Consider the following 19,636-nt stretch of genomic DNA (forward strand, 5'->3'; position numbering starts at 1 on the left):
AGGATCTTTTCGCTTTCTATAATCATCCTTTGCTCTTGCTCTCTCAACCACAAGCAGAATTAGTGTGCTGCTTTTAAAAGCTTCTCAGTTTAAGCATATAATCCATCACATGGGTAACCAGTCATTATTCAGATTCGTATCTGTATCTGTATCTGTGACCCTAAAATTAAAATTACAGCAAACAATTTTACCCAAACACAATGTTAAGATAAACATCACAGTGAGGCTACGGCAATTTAGGGTATTAATCTCAAAACAAATGTGAAAAATCCTTGAAAAATCCACCTGAAATCTTTGTTTAACAACACGCATCAAAGCTGCAAAATTAAAAGAGGAGTGATAGAAAATGGAAGGGAGGGATGGGGGGAGTGGAGAGAGTTAAAATTATCTTCCCTAAAGCAAATCCCTCTCAAGCTGATCAGTGTGTTTGGAATAGTCTAACTTGCCTCAACTCTGTGACTGACTGCAGGTGAGGGACCTTTTTTTTTTCTCTCCAAAATAAATAAATAAAAATACAAAACTCATAGGCAACTATCTGATGGAGGTGATTCAAATTTACATCAGCAGGTATGGTCCCGATTCTTCATCAATCAGTGTCGTTTAGAGACTGTGATATAATTGTGGCATTTAACTGAAGGATTCATGTTCATTTAGCTTTGCACAGCAGGAATTTTACTTAGCAGATGTAATGAGTAAAACTTTTGTTCAGCAAGAATAGCCATATGGTTTTAGGAAAACCTGATAGAGAAAATCTGCAAATATATATTTCTTCCTTTATGTTTGTTTTTCTTAGAGAAGGTTTTAGATGTTGATTATATTGGCTAAAAATAGTTTGCAAATGTCTTCTAGTAGAAGAATGCATGCATATTTGATATGTCATGCCTATCAAATACACAGTGTTTTTATATTTGTATTCTTGTCAAATGAATATGCAAATAACTGAATGAATCGTCTGATGACTTTAACAGGACTTTTCAGTATTTTTCAGTACCGATGGTATCATTTTCCGTTTTCGCTTCACTGAGCTGCTTGCAATTACATAATAGTTAGGTTTAGTCTTTTCTCACTCCATTTTCTCGCTCTATATACACACAACTACAGCACTGTTTTCATCTTCCTTATGTAAATATGGAAGTTTTTTTTTTTTTTTGTGGTTACTGGACGTGTTAGACTTAATATGTCATCAACACAGGACACTGTTCCTCATTAAGTACTTTGACCTGATACATTAGGTGAACAAATCTCAACTGTCTTAAGGACACCTGTTCCTGCTAATGTCACAAACTCTGAGCAATGCCCTCCGTGGATGATTATTTTAGGTTTTGGTTACATTTTACACTACAGTGCTCATGTTAATGTGAAATTAGACGAGAGCACAGAGTAATGCTTACGAACAACATAATATGGTTACGTGAATGCTCTATGGAAAGTGTTAAGAAAGTTTTCTTGGACTTAAGGGAGTTTGGAATTGCCTCGCATTTGATATAACCAGAATAACAGTCTTTTAAGCAACTAGTAATGCACACTGAACATCCAGGTAGTCTTGTGGAATAGTATGGTTGATCTGACCTGTGTTTAAGATAATATTCACCTTTTCTGAACTGCCTCTTTGTCGAAGCTAGCCTGAATCCAAATATTTTAACCATCAGTCTTGCAGATGTCAACTCTTTTTGGTCTCTCTAATGATTCTTGTTTTCAAACAAGAATGACATCCATTTTGTCATTTATTTTAATTTTTTTAAACCAATAGCTTGCTGTGGCTGGATGCCATTTCTGTTTCTTGCTATTTTGTATTTGTTTTTGGTCCAAAGTAACTTAGAAACAGTTTGCAGAGAGAAGTAGGGTACAGTAAAATCGTTACTCTTCCTGATTCACCATTCTTTGGTGTGTTGGTGAAATTTTAACCATTAGTCTACTGTCAGTCCAAAACCTTAACCTTTAGCCTATCTCCGAATGCTTGCATGCACTCAACCCATGTCCATTTCTTAACTCAGTAAAAAAAAATATGCCTCAAAGATATGTGAATTCATTTAAAAAGGTGAAATCGGGAATGACTAGTGCAATGACGCTTTGGTGGGATTTGTTGAATTGCATTTCAATGAAGAAGAAGCTGATCATGTATACAAGTGCATCCATCACATCTGTTTGTGACATGATACAGACAGATTTAAGGAGCTTAGCAGCAGTCTACATCCCTTCATCTAATTACACTCTTAATTAGCCAACAGACTATGAATGATTCAACAAATTAATTTAAGTATCCATACAATTAGGTTGAGATACACCAGGACAGGTGATCGTGCGATTCCTGAGACAAAGTAAATGTATCCGCTTGGTGGTGGCCCATGTTAAGATTCTTTCAGTAGTTTCCTTCTTAAAATACATGTAATAATTCTAAGTGACTGATGTGTAAGTGGACAGGGCTGCCAACTCTCACGCATTGAGCGTGAGACTCACGTAATTGACACTTTACACACGCTCTCACGCCACACATCCATTTTCTCACGCACAGAAAAATTGCGGAGCAAAGAGGTGCTTTTAATATTAAACTAATTCTCAGCTCTTAGATTCCGTCAATTTTATTACGAAATTCAGACAAAAATACGTTTGGCGCTTGTAAATGTGACGTGACAGATCGCTGAGCGCCTCAGTTCAAGTGCACGTGGACCGATCATCTGTTACTTTTTTATTTAAAGATGCAGTACAACTTACCGAAAGTATACATAATATCGACCAATTAGTGTTTTTCAACCACTGAAGGAGGTCAATATATAACAGCAGGAGAACAATTATGTCACATAACGTTACATTTACCTCAGGAAAGCCATTTAATGACCATAGCATGTTAATTGAATAGAAAAAATAGCTTGAGAGGAGATTTTGCTGAGCACTATAGTACATATTTATTATATTTTTACTTATGCCGTTAAATAATTGTTATTATAACAAAAACTGCATTATATTTAATTTGTTATTTTTAACCTTTAATAATACCAGCAGATTAGGCCCTCTATGTTTACAGCATTAGGTGAGATTCTTTTTTTTAATAAAATTTAAAATAAACATGTATCCAAATTAGTCAATATTGAATCAAAATCGGAATCAAATCACAAGAATGGAATTGAAATCTTTACATTTTTGTCAAGCAATAATAAAAACTGTATACTACCAGTCATTGTACAATGTAAACATTGTAACATGTTGTCACTAAACTTCATAAAATTCTATGTAGTTACCAAATTTTGACAATCACAATTACACTTATTGTGATGCAATATTTGTTTTTACACCCCAATTCACAAATACACTTGTGCGTTGTTAGTGACTGCTCCTAAGAATTAAGAAAGTCTGATGCCTTACAAAATAGGAATTTTCTCTGCCTTTAAATCATCAATGCCACCACTATCAAAGCAGCACACATTTCACTGGAATTTACTGATTAAATCTTATGTATTTTTCCTTTTTATTCTTTGAATATATGTCTGTCAAACGTGCTGCATGTTCGTGTTCTTGCATTTAATCCGCACTGTTTTTTTAAAGTTGGTGCATGTTCAGATGGGCATCTTTGTCTGTAGCAACAGTGTTTCTGCATTTTGCCCCATAAACTTTGTGTTAAGGAACTGTGAAAAATTCTGTGTGAAAGGCCCCTAAGAAACACGCCTGGTGGAGGTCTGGTGGACCCTAATTATACAGCTGACTAGTCTGTAAAGTCCAACTAAGCTGACAGGCAAAGTGTCCTTAGCAGTCTCCTTGATTTTTCACATTCTGTCTCATTCTGTCTGTCACACGAGGATGCCATGAGCTGTGTCTAGTGATATGTCTGAGGTGGCGTGCCATGCAGCGTGAGAAACACATTTGGGCAAGCCTCTTATGGAGACTGCTGGCCACATGTAGGTAGAGTGCTTCTGAACTGGCTCACAAGCGCTAGACTACAACCAAACCAATCCACCATGGCCTTTAATCCTTAGATCCAATTAGACAGTTAACCTTGGGGACACACCAGTGAGATCCCCCTTCCTGTGACGTAATAGATCCTTAGGCCGATTCTTCCAGATCTAAACTTCTTTAACCCTCTTCTGTCAAAAATGGCAGATTTTTACTTCTTTTTTTTTTTTGCTTCTATCTATCTATCTGTCTGTCTATATGTCTATCTGTCGGTCTGTCTGCTAATCTGTCTCCATCCATCCATCAGAGTCGATTCCTTCTTTTGGGAGACAATAACTTTATTTATCGTGCACTTTCGACTTTAGAACTTTGCAGACCGTTTGCATCCACAGACAGCTATATTACACACTGCATGAAAGGGTATATTTTGAAAAAATACATAAAAGGGATACTTTAAACAATGTTTGGGAAGTTAACAGTGAGCTGTGTCTCCGTATTTGTTTTGTTTGACAATGTGTGAACTTCATATTGCCTCTGCTAGCACTTCACTTCTAGCATTAGCTTGCGATTCTCTCTATGCATCCTTCATTAGCTACCTCTGGCTGTGGGCTTTTTTTAAATTGCTTGGCTGCTCACATGATTTTGAAAGCCATCGTTCATCATTTGCATCAAGTTCAAGTAACAATAATATGATTACAAAGCCGAGGGGATTTTCAGCTGTTAGCGTCATTCACCTCAGGGCCGCGTCTGGCTCAACATGACCATGGTGTTGACTGATCGACTCAGTAATTAGAACTGAGATATATGTGATCCCACTACTGCCCCCCAAAAAACATGCTCGTTTGTTTTATTAGAATCATTGTAAAAAGGTCCCAGCTTCATTCTGAGTGAAATCTTGTCTTCTAATCTGCAGGGATGCACTATGGCCTAACAGAATCCGGAAATTAAAGGATTACTCATAACCGCCAAACACTGGAGATCTGGTGTGCCAAAGATTTCGTCAGACTGCCCAGGGTGAAAGAGCGGTCAACAGGTCTTACTTCTGCTCTGCTTTGTAGACATGTACATTTATCAACTGGAATGCCTGCGATTGGTGGATTTATAACCGTTCACAGTGGAAATAAACTCTTGAGCTCACAAAAAGAAACAAACACACAGAACAAACAATGCATTTTCTGGACATTTCTTGTGGATTTCTAAATCCCCTGATTGGTCTCCCTGCATGACCTCTTTTCATGGTGCGCATCCCACTGCTGTGAAGAAGAAAACGATGATGACGAAAAACACGAATTATGCCATCATGTCGCTGCCTTTCTCAGAACACATATACTGGGGAGGGATTTTTCAAGGACTGTATCCACCCTCTCGCTCCCTCTTTCTTCTTCTTCTCCTATTTTTATTGCCCTCGGTTGCAGTTAGTAGCGTGCCAGGTTTGGAATATGACTGGGGCACGCAACCCAAACTTGTTTGCATCCCTATCCCTGCAGATGCAGATCCTGGTTGTTTCACACCAGGTGGAGCTTCCCATGGGGCTTCGCATGGGGCTTCACACGGAGCTTCACATGGGCCAAACAGCAATGGACACGGGAACGGCCATGGGAATGGACATCATGGGCCAGTTAGCAGCCCGCCAAGTAGTCACAGCAGTAGTAGTAGCCGACATGGCATATCCGATGAGGCCAAATCTACCATCCTTCATCTGAGGGAGAGCCTTGTGCGACAGAAGGAGACCATCTTGGATCAGCGAGAGACCATTCGGGAACTGACGGCAAAACTGACTCTCTGCGAGAGCTTTGGGAGAGGACATCATGATGACAGCCATCATGGGCCTTCGCATCACAACTCCCAGCATTCCTCACACCCCTTTGACGGCCACCATGCTGACCCACATTTCCCTTTAAACGGGCATCGCAGTGACCATCACAGAGGGAAATCTCCATATCTGGGCAAGCATGGAGGCTTCTCCCCAGAACAGACTGGAAAGACCCTGCAGGCCCTGAAGGAGAGGCTGGAAAATCTTCAGGTGGGTGGATTCACAATCTTAAACTGAAATGTAAAGCCTGTAATTTGATTTAAACACATTAGATTGGGTCAGTGAGATTTCAAACAACTGTTTTAATACATTTACAAATGTAATTTATTCCTGTGATCAAAGCTGAATTTTCAGCATCATTACTCCAGTCTTCATTGTCATATTATCCTTCAGAAATCATTCTAATATGCTGATTTGGTGCAAAAAAAAAAAACACATTTCTTATTATTATCATTGTTGAAAACAGTTGTGCTTCTTAATATTTTTGTGGAAACTGTGATTCTTTTTTTCAGGATTCTTTGATAAATAAGGTAATGTACATCCAGCCGGTTGTTATCAAAGAATAAGCCCTAGCAGGGAGATCAGGGCTTTTTTGAAACTGTCTTGAAATCTTACCTGTTTATCATCTTATTGTCCATTACAGTGTGCAAAACAATGAACACAGCAACAATATTACGGTACTTTTAATACTGAAGTCCTCCGATTTAATTTTCAATGCTATCAAAAAATACAACCGAGACGGAAAATGGCAGCAGCTGCCTTTGTATGAAACAGTCCGTGGCGTGAGAAGAGAGACACAGGAGACTCGCAGGCCTTAGATACGGATACCCGGATGAGCTCTATGTTATTCTGTTTTGCTCTTGAAAATGGTTGTTATCGGGGATTAACACACCTCGGAATCAAGCAGTCCAGAGACCCGTGTAATAAATAGATTTAGCATCACATCGCAGCATTTACAATATTTGAAATCTTTTGTATGTCTTTACTGTCACTTTTGAGCAATTTAATGCATTATTTCCAAATAAAAGTTTTAATTTCCTAAAAAAAATATATATATATATATAACTTCACTGACCCCAAACTTTTTAACGGTAGTGTGCAGTGCATATGTATTTTCTCTTCTTCTTGGAAAGTCATGGAAATTATTACTCTCTAAAATTTCTTGATATTTTTCAACTGCTTGGATTTTTGTTTGCAGGGGTTATCCTGCATGTCAATACTTCTCAGGATGACATAAGCTCATTTATAGTTCTGTAAAGTATACTTTGGTGGCTTCCTGTGCCAACAACAGATCCTTGAAAACAGTCTTCCGTTTAGGCAGCCCAGCCAGGATTTACTTATTAAATTAGCCAGATCCCTACCCTTGAGAGAACACATAAGATGAAAAACAAACTATCTACAGTACAGTAACGCATCGCAAGTAGCATGGTTGCAATGCACTTAGAACTATAAACAAGCCACCATGTGACACTATTATTGAGTATAGTATTCAGTTAAACTAATGATATGCAATTAAACTCTCCCTTTTTAATTGTTCTGTAGTACAGTAATTAATTGCTGACATAGGGTTTGAAGTTGTAGAAATTTCATCCAAGTTTTAACTTAACTCTGTTCTTTAGAACTCAAGACACGTTCTTTCTATTTCCCAAAGTGACTTAGATATCACTCCAAGCTTTATTGGAGAGGAAGTGCACACACAGCATGCTGGTGACGGCACTCTACAATGTGCTAGTTACTGCCATCAGCAATTAGCCCCATCTGCTTTGATGAGCCATTAAGCGCAGAATGCTGGTAAAGCTGGATTTGCGACGACTTATCAAAGGAAAGAAGCTGACAGTGAAGGAGGGGCTGGCTTGTGATGTCATAACACTCATCTGTATATTAATACTCTACCGGTCAAAAGTTTGGGGTCGGTAAGATGTTTTAAGAAGTCGCTTATGTCACTAAGGCTGCATTTATTTGATGTTTAAAACAACTGTTTTCCATTTTAATACATTTCCAAATGAAATTTATTTCTGTATTGGCAAAGCTGAATTTTTTAATAACTCCAGTCTTCAGTGTCACATGATCCTTCAAAAAAAAAAAGCTAATTTGGTGCTAATGAAACATTTCTTATGCTGCTTAATACTTTTTTAGAAACTGTTATATGATTCATTGATGAATTGAGTTCAGAAGAACAGCATTTATTTGAAATATAAATATTTTGTAACATTGTAAATGTCTTTAATGTCCCTTTTTTAATCAATTTAATGTGTCATTGCTAAATAAAATAATTAATGTATTTAAAAAAAAAATCTTACTGACCCCAAATTTGTCAGTGGTTGTGTATATTGAATGTTAATGATTAAAACGTTTTTTTACTCTACAATATACTTGGTCTGTTGTTAAAAACATGGTGTGCTATGTATCTGGTTGAATTGCCATCTATAATTTTAGCCTTTGATTTATAAAATGAAACATTTGAAAATATGTGTAGATTTATGTGAAACAAATATTATATTATTATATTTATTATATTATATTAAGCATATATTTGCATGAGATTGTGAGTCGGTGTTGTGCGGTTACCCAGTTTTCAAGAAACCGCATTATATATTTTTATCATTGAATTGTAAACATTGTATTTACAATCTTGCCAAAACTGTATACTGTTGTTTATTGTCTTCATTTTTGTTCTTATAGGCAAGAAATTCATCCAGTTCCTATTCAAGTTCATTGAGAGACCTCCTACAGCGCAAAATCAACACACTGGAAGAACAGCTCCATCATCACTATGACAGTCACTACGGCCACCATGAAAACCATCATGGATATGGTCATCATGAGGATCATCATGACCATGATGACCACCATAATACCCACAACAATAACCACCACGATGACCATCACGATGACCACGATGACCATCACGATAACCACGATAACCACCAGGCAAACCATCACGATGACCATCACGATGACCATCACGATGACCATCACGATGACCATCACTCCAGCAACCATCGTAACAACCATTATAATTATCACTATGAACGTCACAGCGACCACCATGATGATCACCATGACAATCATCAAAATGGCCATGATGATCATCATGACAACCACCACAACAACAACCACCATGATGATCGTCATGATGATGGCCATCATGGCAATGGTCACCATGATGATGGACGCCATGGAAATGATGATCATGTCCATCATCCACAAACCTCTTTCAAGCCAACTGGGCCAAGAGCGCCTGTCCGTGGAGCCCTCAGTAAGCTAGATGCAGTGCTGAGTAACCTTCACCACAAGACTCCAGAACCAGGTGATATGCCCTAATAAGTAGTGTATAGGACAACTCTAGAGAAGTGTTTGTGCAGAATCTTAGATTTGTATTTAACCATTCAAACTTAAGGTCCAATCTTTGATGGTTTGTAATGGTTTTTGTAATTTTGTCCTAACCAAATATATATTGAATTTTTTTTGAGGGGAATATATGCATGTGTATATATGTCTATATACACACTACCGGTCAAAAGTTTGGAATAATTAATATTTTTTTATATTTTTAAAAGAAGAATCTTATGCTCACAAAGGCTGTTTATTTGATCAAAAACACAGTTAAAACATTAATATTGTGAAATATTATTACAATTTAAAAGAACTGTACTTAAGATATTTGAAATTTAATTTATTCCTTTAATGGCAAAGCAGAATTTTCAGCCTCATTACTGGCTTCAGTGTCACATGATCCTTCAGAAATTATTATCATATTTTGATTTGGTGCTCAATTATCAATAATGATTCTCTATATTATCATTTTTGTGGAAACTGTAACTGGTTTGCTCATGACGTCATGAACTGAAGCCACCGTGCCTTTGTGTAAAGTTGGGAATTTACCCTGCTTATTAAAAGTTATGTTCATCTTTATTATAGTAGTGAATATCAGATCAGCTGATGGATGAGACACCTCAACATTTGTATTTGAAATGTCAAAATAACTCTTCTGAAATCTGGATTCAGATTTATGCTTTGTAAGGCATGCACATACAACTTAATTTGTCATGTAGGCTACAGTTATTCACTGTGGTTATGAAATTATTTTGTTATAGCTATAATATTGTTTTTATCCTTACAGTAACTGTAAATGATTCAGCAGTGTTTTCATTAACAGCATGTATTTCAAAGACGTAAAGATAATGACTTAAACGTTGGTTAAAGTGCCCCTATTATGCTATTTTAAAGTTTCCTAAAGTTGTTCTGGAGTCTCCTACAACAGGTTTACATGCATCAAAGGTCAAAAAACGGTTTAATTTCCTCATAATATACATTTGCACATCACCACATTTTCAATAATTCTCAAACGACTCGTCAGATGAATCAATCTCTCTAAATCCCTCCTTTCCGCAAGCTACTCTGCTCTGGTTGGCTGGACAGCACAGTCTGTTGTGATTGGTTTACTGCGTACAGCGCACACGTCGGGAAACAAAAACGCCCATTGCCATAACAACGTCATCTCTGCTTGCCCTGAGGCTTACACCGTAAGCTAAACACAGTAATGAACAATGACATCAATTTTACCATATCAATCCAAGCGCGAGTCCGATGATGAAACATTGGAAGAACTAGTTATTCCGAACCTCCATTGCAAGGACGGCTCGAGCAGGGCGTTTCTCAGTGATACACTACTCAGTTTGAGGTACATTATGAGATGTTGCAACTGTAATTGACCCTTCGCTAAGCCACGCCCGAAAACCGCCACTGGCCAATCGTGGCTTAGCAACCGTAACTAGGCGCGGGAGGTCTGGCAAGCTTTCGAGCGAGGGAAACATGCCCAAGCGTTATGCGTATGGATTGTGCAAATCTGATACCCGGTATCCTAAAAGTTTGGACGGGTGGTGGATTTTGTTCCCTTCCCGAAACCTAAAACCAAAGAGGAGAAATGCCGGGCGTCATCTTCATTTATATAGCGTTTTTAACATTGTAGATTGTTCCAAAGCAGCTTTACATTGATAATAGGAAATTAAAAGTAAAGTGTTTTGGCTTTATAGCAGCTCTAGAATAAAGTTATTGTCCAGCTCGTGGATCAAGCAGTGTGATTAAAGGCAAGACGGAGGCTCACTGACATAACTTAACGTTACTTAAAAATATATTTCAGCATTTTGTTAATCGACGGCTAAACTAGTAGCTACCCCAATCCGATCGCGACTCTCCCGGTGTTAGTTCTAGTATAAGTAAAAGGTAGTTAGTAAAAGGAGGGAACATCAGGGGGCTTGCCGGAGATCTCCAAGGAAAAGGTTGGTATGCAAACTTAATCAGTTCATAACAGTAACGTTAGTCACTTATGTGACCCACGACGTGTGAGCTGTAGCCTGGCGCACTAAAAATATAAGCGGGAGAATGTTATCATTGCAAAGTGGTCAGGCTAATGTCTTGTGTTTATTCCACAATACTTATGGATAAGCTGTTTGATTTATAAATATTAGATTTTCAAATTTCACTCACCCTGCTGTGCACGCACATAGCTGTTCCTCAATTTGTGTGTTTCCCATTTGAATGGTCAGCGTATGAAATTATTCTCTAATCGTTTGCATATTATGTCGTGGATATATCCCTCGAATGCATACTGCAGTCCCTTTTGTCTTGCTCTCTCAGATTTTCACCTGTTCGCCAAAAATGACTAATTATCTCCTTGGGAATGTCTGAAACCGGTGCATACATACTGTAATAGACGTGCCAGGCGCAAAAGCTTGACAGGCGTAGCAACAGTAACTAAGGAGGGCGGGGCTTAGCGAAGGGTCAATTCCTCACCATCAGCATGAACAAGTGCATGTCCATCAACAAACCGATTATTTTACTTGTATTAGTTACTAGTATTTTTCTAATATATTGCGGTGAACACGTGGAAACTGTAACAATAACAGTTCATGTATGCAATCTATACATTAGCCGAGCTCTAGTGTGAATGACTGATGTAACATAAACGCTGGTAAAACAGATCTTGCTCCATGCTTAATCTTTCCTCAAAGTAGTAAGAAAGACAGACAATCTGCATTAATAGACACAATTTTAGGTAACAGTGGCCCACAACTGATTAGCAGAAGAATTTCAGTAAGACAGTAATAATGTGAGTTAACCAGTTAGCTGGAGACCTACACAATATAAAAGTAAAAAAGTATTTTTAACACCATCTTTCAAGAGCAAGCGGTTTGCAAATCCTGCATTGAACTCCGAGATTTGAGAAGCAGTCGTCAGTAAAATAAAGGGAACACAGCAAAAGTTTAGGATTATACTGCTGTGATATCATGGTAAAGATTCATTTTAACCACTGATTCTACACATGCTCGTCCTTGGGTAGTGAAAAAAAAACTGGCTTTACCTTCACATTGTAGAGCACAGCGTCTGAGGGGGTTCAAGTTTTCCCTGGTCTCTGCACAATAAATGGGCAATATGCTAATGTTTCATCTTGACGTCACAACGAACACTCTTGTCTGTGAAAACTCCCAGAGCTCTTTTATTTCTCGGGAGAGCTTGCTCGATCTCCTACTATAGGCTCGAAATGATGGCTTTTTGGCTTGGTTAGTTGGGGACTCTTAATATTCTGCAATATTATTGTCTTAAATGCACTGACACTGTTGGATGAGAACTGAACTGCATTTCAACTGATTAATGACTGTTTACTGTTGTCATTTTAGAGCTGCTTTACAGCATAATTGCATTCTTTTTGCGTCATTGAAACACTATTTTCCTGTTTATCACTGTAAAGCTGCAATAAAACATTCTTAATTGTATATGTAAAGCACTATATAAATAAAGTTGACTTGATTACTGGAGGGGCAACAGATGAAAAAGTAGGACACTCATTTTCACACTCATTAGTGATACAGTCCACACACTCTGTCTCCTTCCTTGCAGACCTTTAGGGAAGCGGTTGATATACTTAAATCTCCAAATGATAATGTACTGCAGGGGGCAACAGATGAAAGAGTAGGACGCCAATGGCGATGAAGTTCATTTTCTGCTCTGTCAACACTGCCCACATCGCTTCCCTCCATCTGGGAAGAGTGTTTACACCGCCTCCAAATGAATTGTCAGCAGGATGTCTATAATGAACAGCATTTACCTAGAGGACTGAACAGACATTGTCTATATCTGTTTCTTGTCCCCAGTTGGAGAGGGTGATAAAGTACAGGTCTCAGTTTTTAATATGGCACTGACCTGTCTGTAAATCTGCCACTTGACTCTTTCATGGGAAAGTGCCTGCTCAAAACACAAACTCCAGCTATCCTGCTGGATGGAGGGATAGAGTGGGTGTCGCATAAGGAAATGATAACTCATGATTGCTCAACTTAGCCACTCATGTGCCTCCTCATATGAGGAGACCTAGTGCAGGACCTCAAGGCTTTGAGTCCACAGACCTTCTTCAGGTACGCCACCTCAATCCCTGACTCCTAGTTCCTACAAGAAACTAGTCCCTGGCAGTGGGTCAGAGAAAGGCTACGGGGGGGTGATGGACCCTGGTCACAGCGAGGGTTGAATCTCTGGAATACCGCAGAAATAACATTTTGCCTCTCTAAACCTCTCAACTACCCAATCAACAGCAGTGCAAAAGAGGCCAGAGGGTGACATTGGGTCATCAAGCAGAAATGTTTTCTTCTCCTCCATCCCTGTTTAGTTCAGACACAGATGCTGCTCTGTGGCAACATTAACAGCTGGAAATTGGCCAATGACATGTTCCGTCTGCTTCATGGCATGGAGGTCAAGATTTGTGGCCCTGTGGAGTTCCAGGACTGCCTCAGGTGCCAATCCCTCAACATGATCCAGGTCCTTGAGAAGGTCAGCCTGGTACACCTGCAACCTGCATTGTGTGCAAGGCTGCACTGGCCTGACCCTCCGCCGCATAGGCCTTGCCCACCAGCCGCAAGGTGGTCTGACACGGCTTGGATGACAAGACCGAAGCCTTCAGTGAAGATGCCGCACCAGAAGAGAGGTAGCTAGCAAGCACCTCTTCTACCTGGGGCATCTTCACATATCCTTGGTCCATTCAAATAATTTGATGGTTTCTCCCACAATCTCGACAACTCCTCATGGAGATCGGAAAGAAATGGAAGGCTTATGAGAGCATCGATGGCCCATGAGTAATAGTTAGTCTGCCCTGAACGACCTCCTGCTTTTCCAACATCCAGTCTAGACTGAGTCTAGCCGTGGTACAGGTCATCACTTCCAGCAACTCCTCATACGAGGGGCCACGAGAGGAGGCGGTAGATATAATGTCCGGCTTTAACTCCCTCCACATCTAACTCCTCAGATCTAGTCAATAATATGCTTTCAGATTAATCAGAAGAGGCCGCAGAGCGGGCTTCCTGATCCAGACTGAGAGCCTTGGAGATAGCGTTTGAAATCCAAGAAAGGGATGCACATATCTCAGATGCCTACGATAGCTCCACCTGTGACCTCCACGATCTGAGTCACCAAACCGTGAGGCACAGTTGACTGGCTCCCTTCCCTCGTAAAGAGAGCCAGATGGGAGTGGAGCTTCTTCACTGTGAAGCAATCACAGTGAACACAGCCAGCTTCAAAAGCAGACATTGTGTGCTCCACTCCTAAACAAATGAAACATATATTGTGTGACTGTCACCCATAATGAAATGGGGACACGGCGATGCACACTTTCTAAATGCATGTTTGCTTGTCATCCTAATAATCGTTGAGACAGATAATAAATAAGACTTACTACACACAGAGCTTTTCTTGAAGACAAAGAAGCCGATGAAGTCTAACGCAGTCGCCCTTTTATAGTCATGTCGGCACGCTGAGTGATGTCACATGACGTCCTTGGCCAATAGAATTGTCATATTTTTTACACGTGCTTTAGACACCGGCACACACTGAAGGCGTTCTCATAGTGTCAGCAACTGATGCAGCATTGAGTACTCTCCATAGGGAACTTAAGTAGGTCTAATTTTTTATATGGTATTATTTTTCATGTTCTGAACAGGTTAAATAGTCTTCTAGGAGATCTGTCTTCAACTGTCTTTTGAAGATTTCAGTTGAGCTTTTATATGTTATGCTGCAGAGAAATGAGATCCTGTTTTATCATTTCTTTATTTTCACCAACAGGTCCAAATAAGAAACCCAAAAATCCTGACGCTTTTCAGATTGGCTTCCCGATGCGCACCAACTACATGTATGGGCGAATCAAACGCACGCTTCTGAGTGAGATCTTCGCCCTCACAGTCTGCCTTTGGTTGAAAGGGGGCTCAGGTCCTGGGATCGGAACACCGTTCTCCTACTCTGTCCCTGGCCAGGCCAATGAGCTTGTCCTGATTGAGTGGGGCAACAATCCCATGGAGCTGCTGGTGAATGACAAGGTAAAGAAATCACCTAATTATAAAACAGGGATTGTGTAATGAAAGATTAATGTCCTGGTTTTGCAAAACACAGACAATCCAAAAAAAAACTAAACCCAAACAAACAAAAACCATTATAATTTAGAAGTGTATTTAAATAGATACAGTAAAATCAAATATGTCATAACATTGGACAAAATAGCTAATAAAATGCATTGTATTAAAATGCTAGACAACACAGTTTGGAAAAGGGATCACCAGACTTACACTGCTGATGACCTTGTCCTGCCATTGCAACAGTCTGCAAAGCTCTCTCTTCCTCTTGGCTGCCCAGCCATTGCATCATCCTGCCTAATTAATTAATGGCTTATCCTTGGTTGACGTGTGAATTTGACTGTTCTACTGTTTTTTTAAAAAACCGAACCAAGACAGGCCTCTTCTGTCAATGACTGTTTACATGCTGTCAACTAAACTGTTTACAACTAAGCAATAATGATGAGGTTTGTCAGAGTGCAGACTATTCCACAAGGGAACTTTGTTAAGGTATACAAGCAAAATATAAACATTTAATGAGAAGTTAAAGATTGCAAATTAATGTTCTGTTGCAAACAGATTGCAACTGATGATTGCAAATATCCAAATGGGTCTATTTCTCTCTCTTTTTTTTTTTTTTTAAATATCAACATGACATCATGACTTTGCGTAAACATACACGCCACTTTCAAGTCAAGTGGCGTGTTATCTACACGCATTTTGAGCTATCCGCGTGTATGTTCACGCCGAAACGAACCGTCATCTTCCGCGTGTATGTCTACGCCGTTATTTCGCGTGTATGTGTCCGCCGTTAAATGTCCGAGCGAAACGGAGCAAAATGTATATCTACATCTGGGGATCGATATTTTTTTTCCTAGGATGGTAGGGGAATGGTATTAACCCCAGTGACGGGTAGGTTTAGGGACGGAGTTGGGGTAGGTCATATTTATACAGTAATGTAACGTTACGTCAACGGCGTTGATAAACACGCTGAAAAGCGATTATGCGTGTTGATAGCACGCCAAAAATGGAAATACGAATTGACGTGTCATACGCCATTTCATGAGATCAGTCTGAAAATATCCTGTTACTGTTTTATGGAGAAACTTTTGAAATAAATCACAGTCAGTGAGTGAGCTGTCTGGATGATCCGGATTGGATCACAACCTAATTCCGACCATTATGCTTGTTATTTATATGCGAGTTGTCCATATACGGTACTGTGTAAAAGTCTTAGGCATGTTAATATTAGTTGGTTCGGTTTTTAAAAAAAACAGTAGAACAGTCAAATTCACACGTCAACCAAGGATAAGCCATTAATTAATTAGGCAGGATGATGCAATGGCTGGGCAGCCAAGAGGAAGAGAGAGCTTTGCATATATATATATATATATATATATATATATATATATATATATATATATATATATATATATATATATATTAGTTTTTTTTTTTTTTTACTCATTTATAGCACTCTGACAAGAATTGCTAGTTCAGATTCTAAACAACTGACAGACAACATGGGACATACAGTACCGTGCAAACGTTTGGGGTCAGTATGTTTTTTTTTTTAAAGAAATGAATACTTTTATTCAGCAAGAATGCATTAAATTAACCAAAATGACAGTAAAACCATTTATACTGTTACATAAGATTTCCATTTAAAATAAACATTTCTTTTTGAACTTTGTATTCATCGAAGAATCCTGAAAATGTATTACTTTTCCCACAAAAAATATATATTTATCGGCACAACTGTTTTCAACATTAATAATAATAAGAAATGTTTCTTAAGCACTAAATCAACATATTAAAATGATTTGTAAAGGATCATGTGACATTGAATTCTGGAGTAATGGCTGCTGAAAATTCAGCTTTACCATCACAAGAATAAATGGCATTTAAAAAATATATTAAAATAGACAACGGTCATTTTAAAATGTAATAATATTACTGTTTTTACTGTATTGATCAAATAAATGCAGCCTTGGTAAGCATAAAAAAAAAACTTATTTTAAAAACATCTTCCGACCCCAAACTTTTAAACGGTATACTGTATACTGAAATATTGCAAGAGAAAATGTTTATCAGGTCAGAATTTGTTAATCTCCATCATCAGACAAGGATTAAAACTGAACTAGGGCACAACAGTAGTTAATAAAAAAAAAACGTGAGACAGAATTCCATCTACTATACTAACAAAACAATTGCTGTATTGTTTAAAAATGTACTCTGTTTTTGCCCTCTTGCAGGCAGTCACTCTTCCTATTTCTCTGACGGACAGTAAGTGGCACCACCTCTGTGTAACATGGTCCACACGTGATGGCATGTGGGAGGCTTATCAGGACGGTGTGAAAAGGGGCTCTGGAGAGAATCTGTCCCCCTGGCATCCGATTAAACCAGGAGGAGTCTTTATCCTGGGACAGGAACAGGTACATCTCAAAGAATCAAACCTAAGTGAATCAAAACACACTCGCACTAACTAACACCCGACTCTTTTGTACCCAGGACACTCTGGGCGGCCGTTTCGACGCCACACAGTCTTTTGTGGGCGAGATGTCGGATCTGCAGCTGTGGTCGCGTATGCTCACCTCTACCGAGATCTACGACCAAGCATCCTGCTCCAGCCACCTCACCGGCGACGTCATCACCTGGGGCGAGTCCATGGTGGAACTCCACGGAGGTGTCACAAAGTATCCGTTCGACCCTTGTCATTAAGGATCTAACCAAAAAGACCACCTCTGCTTAACCTGCAGCTGGAAAGGTGGACAGTTATGAATCTGGACTCGTACTACAGCTGCTCAATTAACTAAGCACTTTATTAGTTTAAGCGTCTAAAAATGACACACTGCAAATCGATAAACGCTCAGGATGTCAACAGACTGCATTCTGTGTTTTTGGTTCACTTCCAGACACTACTTAAAGCACTTCAGTATCACTACTTTAGTATAAACGTGCAAAAACAGCAATCAATTACAGTTGACATGTACTATTAAAAAAAAGGCGAGACCATGTGGACTATTTTTATATCTGTACAATGTCAAGTGAATTACACATTTGCAAACTTTTTTCCTTTTCTTTGGTTGGTTAGACCCATTTGTATTCGCTCTAGCAGCATGGGGGCAGCAGTGAGTTTTAAAGGCCTACATTTCATTTATGCTACATTTTTATAAGCCAGGACTTCAGTGTAGCTTATAACCTGAGGTGCTCTTTTAGTCTTGAAAATCAAGAATAAATTCTGCTCATGTAATATTTTTTTTTTAATGCATGTAATGTAAATTTGTATTATTGAAAGACGAAAAATGTGCAGGTTAGATTAGATGTTTGAAGAGTTGGAAAAGATGGTATTTTTTCATACGTATAATGACAAGTGATGTCTGTGGGCAGGTGGGCTGCTGGTATGGGTTTACATACAGTACGCACATGCCAGAAAACTAGGAGCTGAAAGAAAACAGTGAGGTGTCCATGGCAACATAGCTTAAAGGGGATTAAAGAGCTGAAGAGCAGTCTCATTTAGACTCTATCTCTCTTTTCTCTCTATCTCTCTCTTGCTATTCGATTTCATAATATTTAATGCACTTTTTGTGTTTAAACACATGCACATCTGTAGCCTATCTGAAGAAATCTATATAAAGAGTACATCACAGTGAATGTAAAGTTGGTTGCACGTTGCAGTTGTTATTCTGTGAATTGTTTTTTTGTTTTTTATTGGATAAAGGCATGTGCTGTAGCCATTTCTGAAAAGTGACATTGAACAGATCTGTGTTTCATTATTGATTAATGAACTTAAGTACAATATGGTTTTAAGCATTAGGTTTCACTTGTGTATATATATATATATACATTGTTTTGTGTCATATGGGGCAGTGAACTTTTTTTTTTTTAATATGCAGTGTTTCCTGCCTACTGTGAAATTTCATTGGTCCAAAAACCGAATGGTGTCTCATTAGGAAATGTGTTAGTCTGGATGTATGAACCCTTCTCAGAATTCATACCTCCAGTTGTTTATTAAAATGCTTCTTCTTATTGTGAATTTAACCTACAATCTGGAGGCATTTATAGATTACGCATTTTCACTATTTAAAAACCCATTTATTGTTTCAAACTTTTTTTAAATAGATGGCCAAATGTACATCCCAGAGATAGCCTGACTTTTTATGTAACCCACCCCCCACCCTTCCTACCAAAGGAGACTTTACAGATTTACCAGTTAGATAATCGTCTAACCTGACTGGTCAGTTTTATGTATGCATTTGCTTATCTTCGCCTTTGGTGTATATCTGTATCCAAATACACTAATTAGTTTTTTTTTCTTTGTTTTTTTTTTCCTTTCATCTTTCTAATATAATTGGTGTATATAGCAGTTATATGTATATATCATATTTTTACTCATTATTAACAATATGTTTGGGCATGTCTTTAATGCCTGTAAGCCAAAATGTACAAGCTTAACTTGAGACAAGCATGTATTCAATTATTTGTAAATAAAGTAATGGTTTTGAACTAATCAAAGTGTTTATTATTATTATTTTTAAAAGATGTCTTTGACGTGGAATTTCAAAAACAT

General features: G+C 38.5%; 1 protein-coding gene across 2 annotated transcripts; it reads left to right on the plus strand.

Annotated features, from left to right (window-relative positions):
* The first annotated feature begins 423 nt into the window (after positions 1-423).
* LOC311299416 (uncharacterized protein) lies at positions 424-18,816 on the plus strand. 2 transcript variants are annotated; one of them, XM_084422966.1, is made up of 6 exons: positions 424-567; positions 4,799-5,908; positions 8,381-9,008; positions 14,804-15,054; positions 17,322-17,501; positions 17,578-18,816. In XM_084422966.1, the coding sequence occupies exons 2-6, from the start codon at positions 5,108-5,110 to the stop codon at positions 17,785-17,787; spliced, it is 2,070 nt and encodes a 689-aa protein (XP_084279092.1). In that variant the 5' UTR covers positions 424-567; positions 4,799-5,107; the 3' UTR covers positions 17,788-18,816. The 2 variants fall into 2 exon arrangements, with proteins under 2 accessions (XP_084279092.1, XP_084279093.1); XM_084422967.1 differs by having other exon boundaries at positions 424-469; positions 17,578-18,810.
* Positions 18,817-19,636: the final 820 nt, after the last annotated feature.

Source organism: Rutilus rutilus (genome assembly GCF_951802725.1).
Source record: "Rutilus rutilus genome assembly, chromosome: 11".
Classification (NCBI taxonomy): Eukaryota; Metazoa; Chordata; class Actinopteri; order Cypriniformes; family Leuciscidae; genus Rutilus; species Rutilus rutilus.

What these genes read in the sequence shown, in the direction of transcription:
- LOC311299416 (XM_084422966.1), top strand. Translation starts at nt 5,108, where the DNA reads ATGACCTCTTTTCATGGTGCGCATCCCACTGCTGTGAAGAAGAAAACG. An exon ending in AGAGGCTGGAAAATCTTCAG is followed by an intron (nt 5,909 to 8,380) that starts GTGGGTGGATTC and finishes TTGTTCTTATAG; the next exon opens with GCAAGAAATTCATCCAGTTC. An exon ending in CCACAAGACTCCAGAACCAG is followed by an intron (nt 9,009 to 14,803) that starts GTGATATGCCCT and finishes TTTCACCAACAG; the next exon opens with GTCCAAATAAGAAACCCAAA.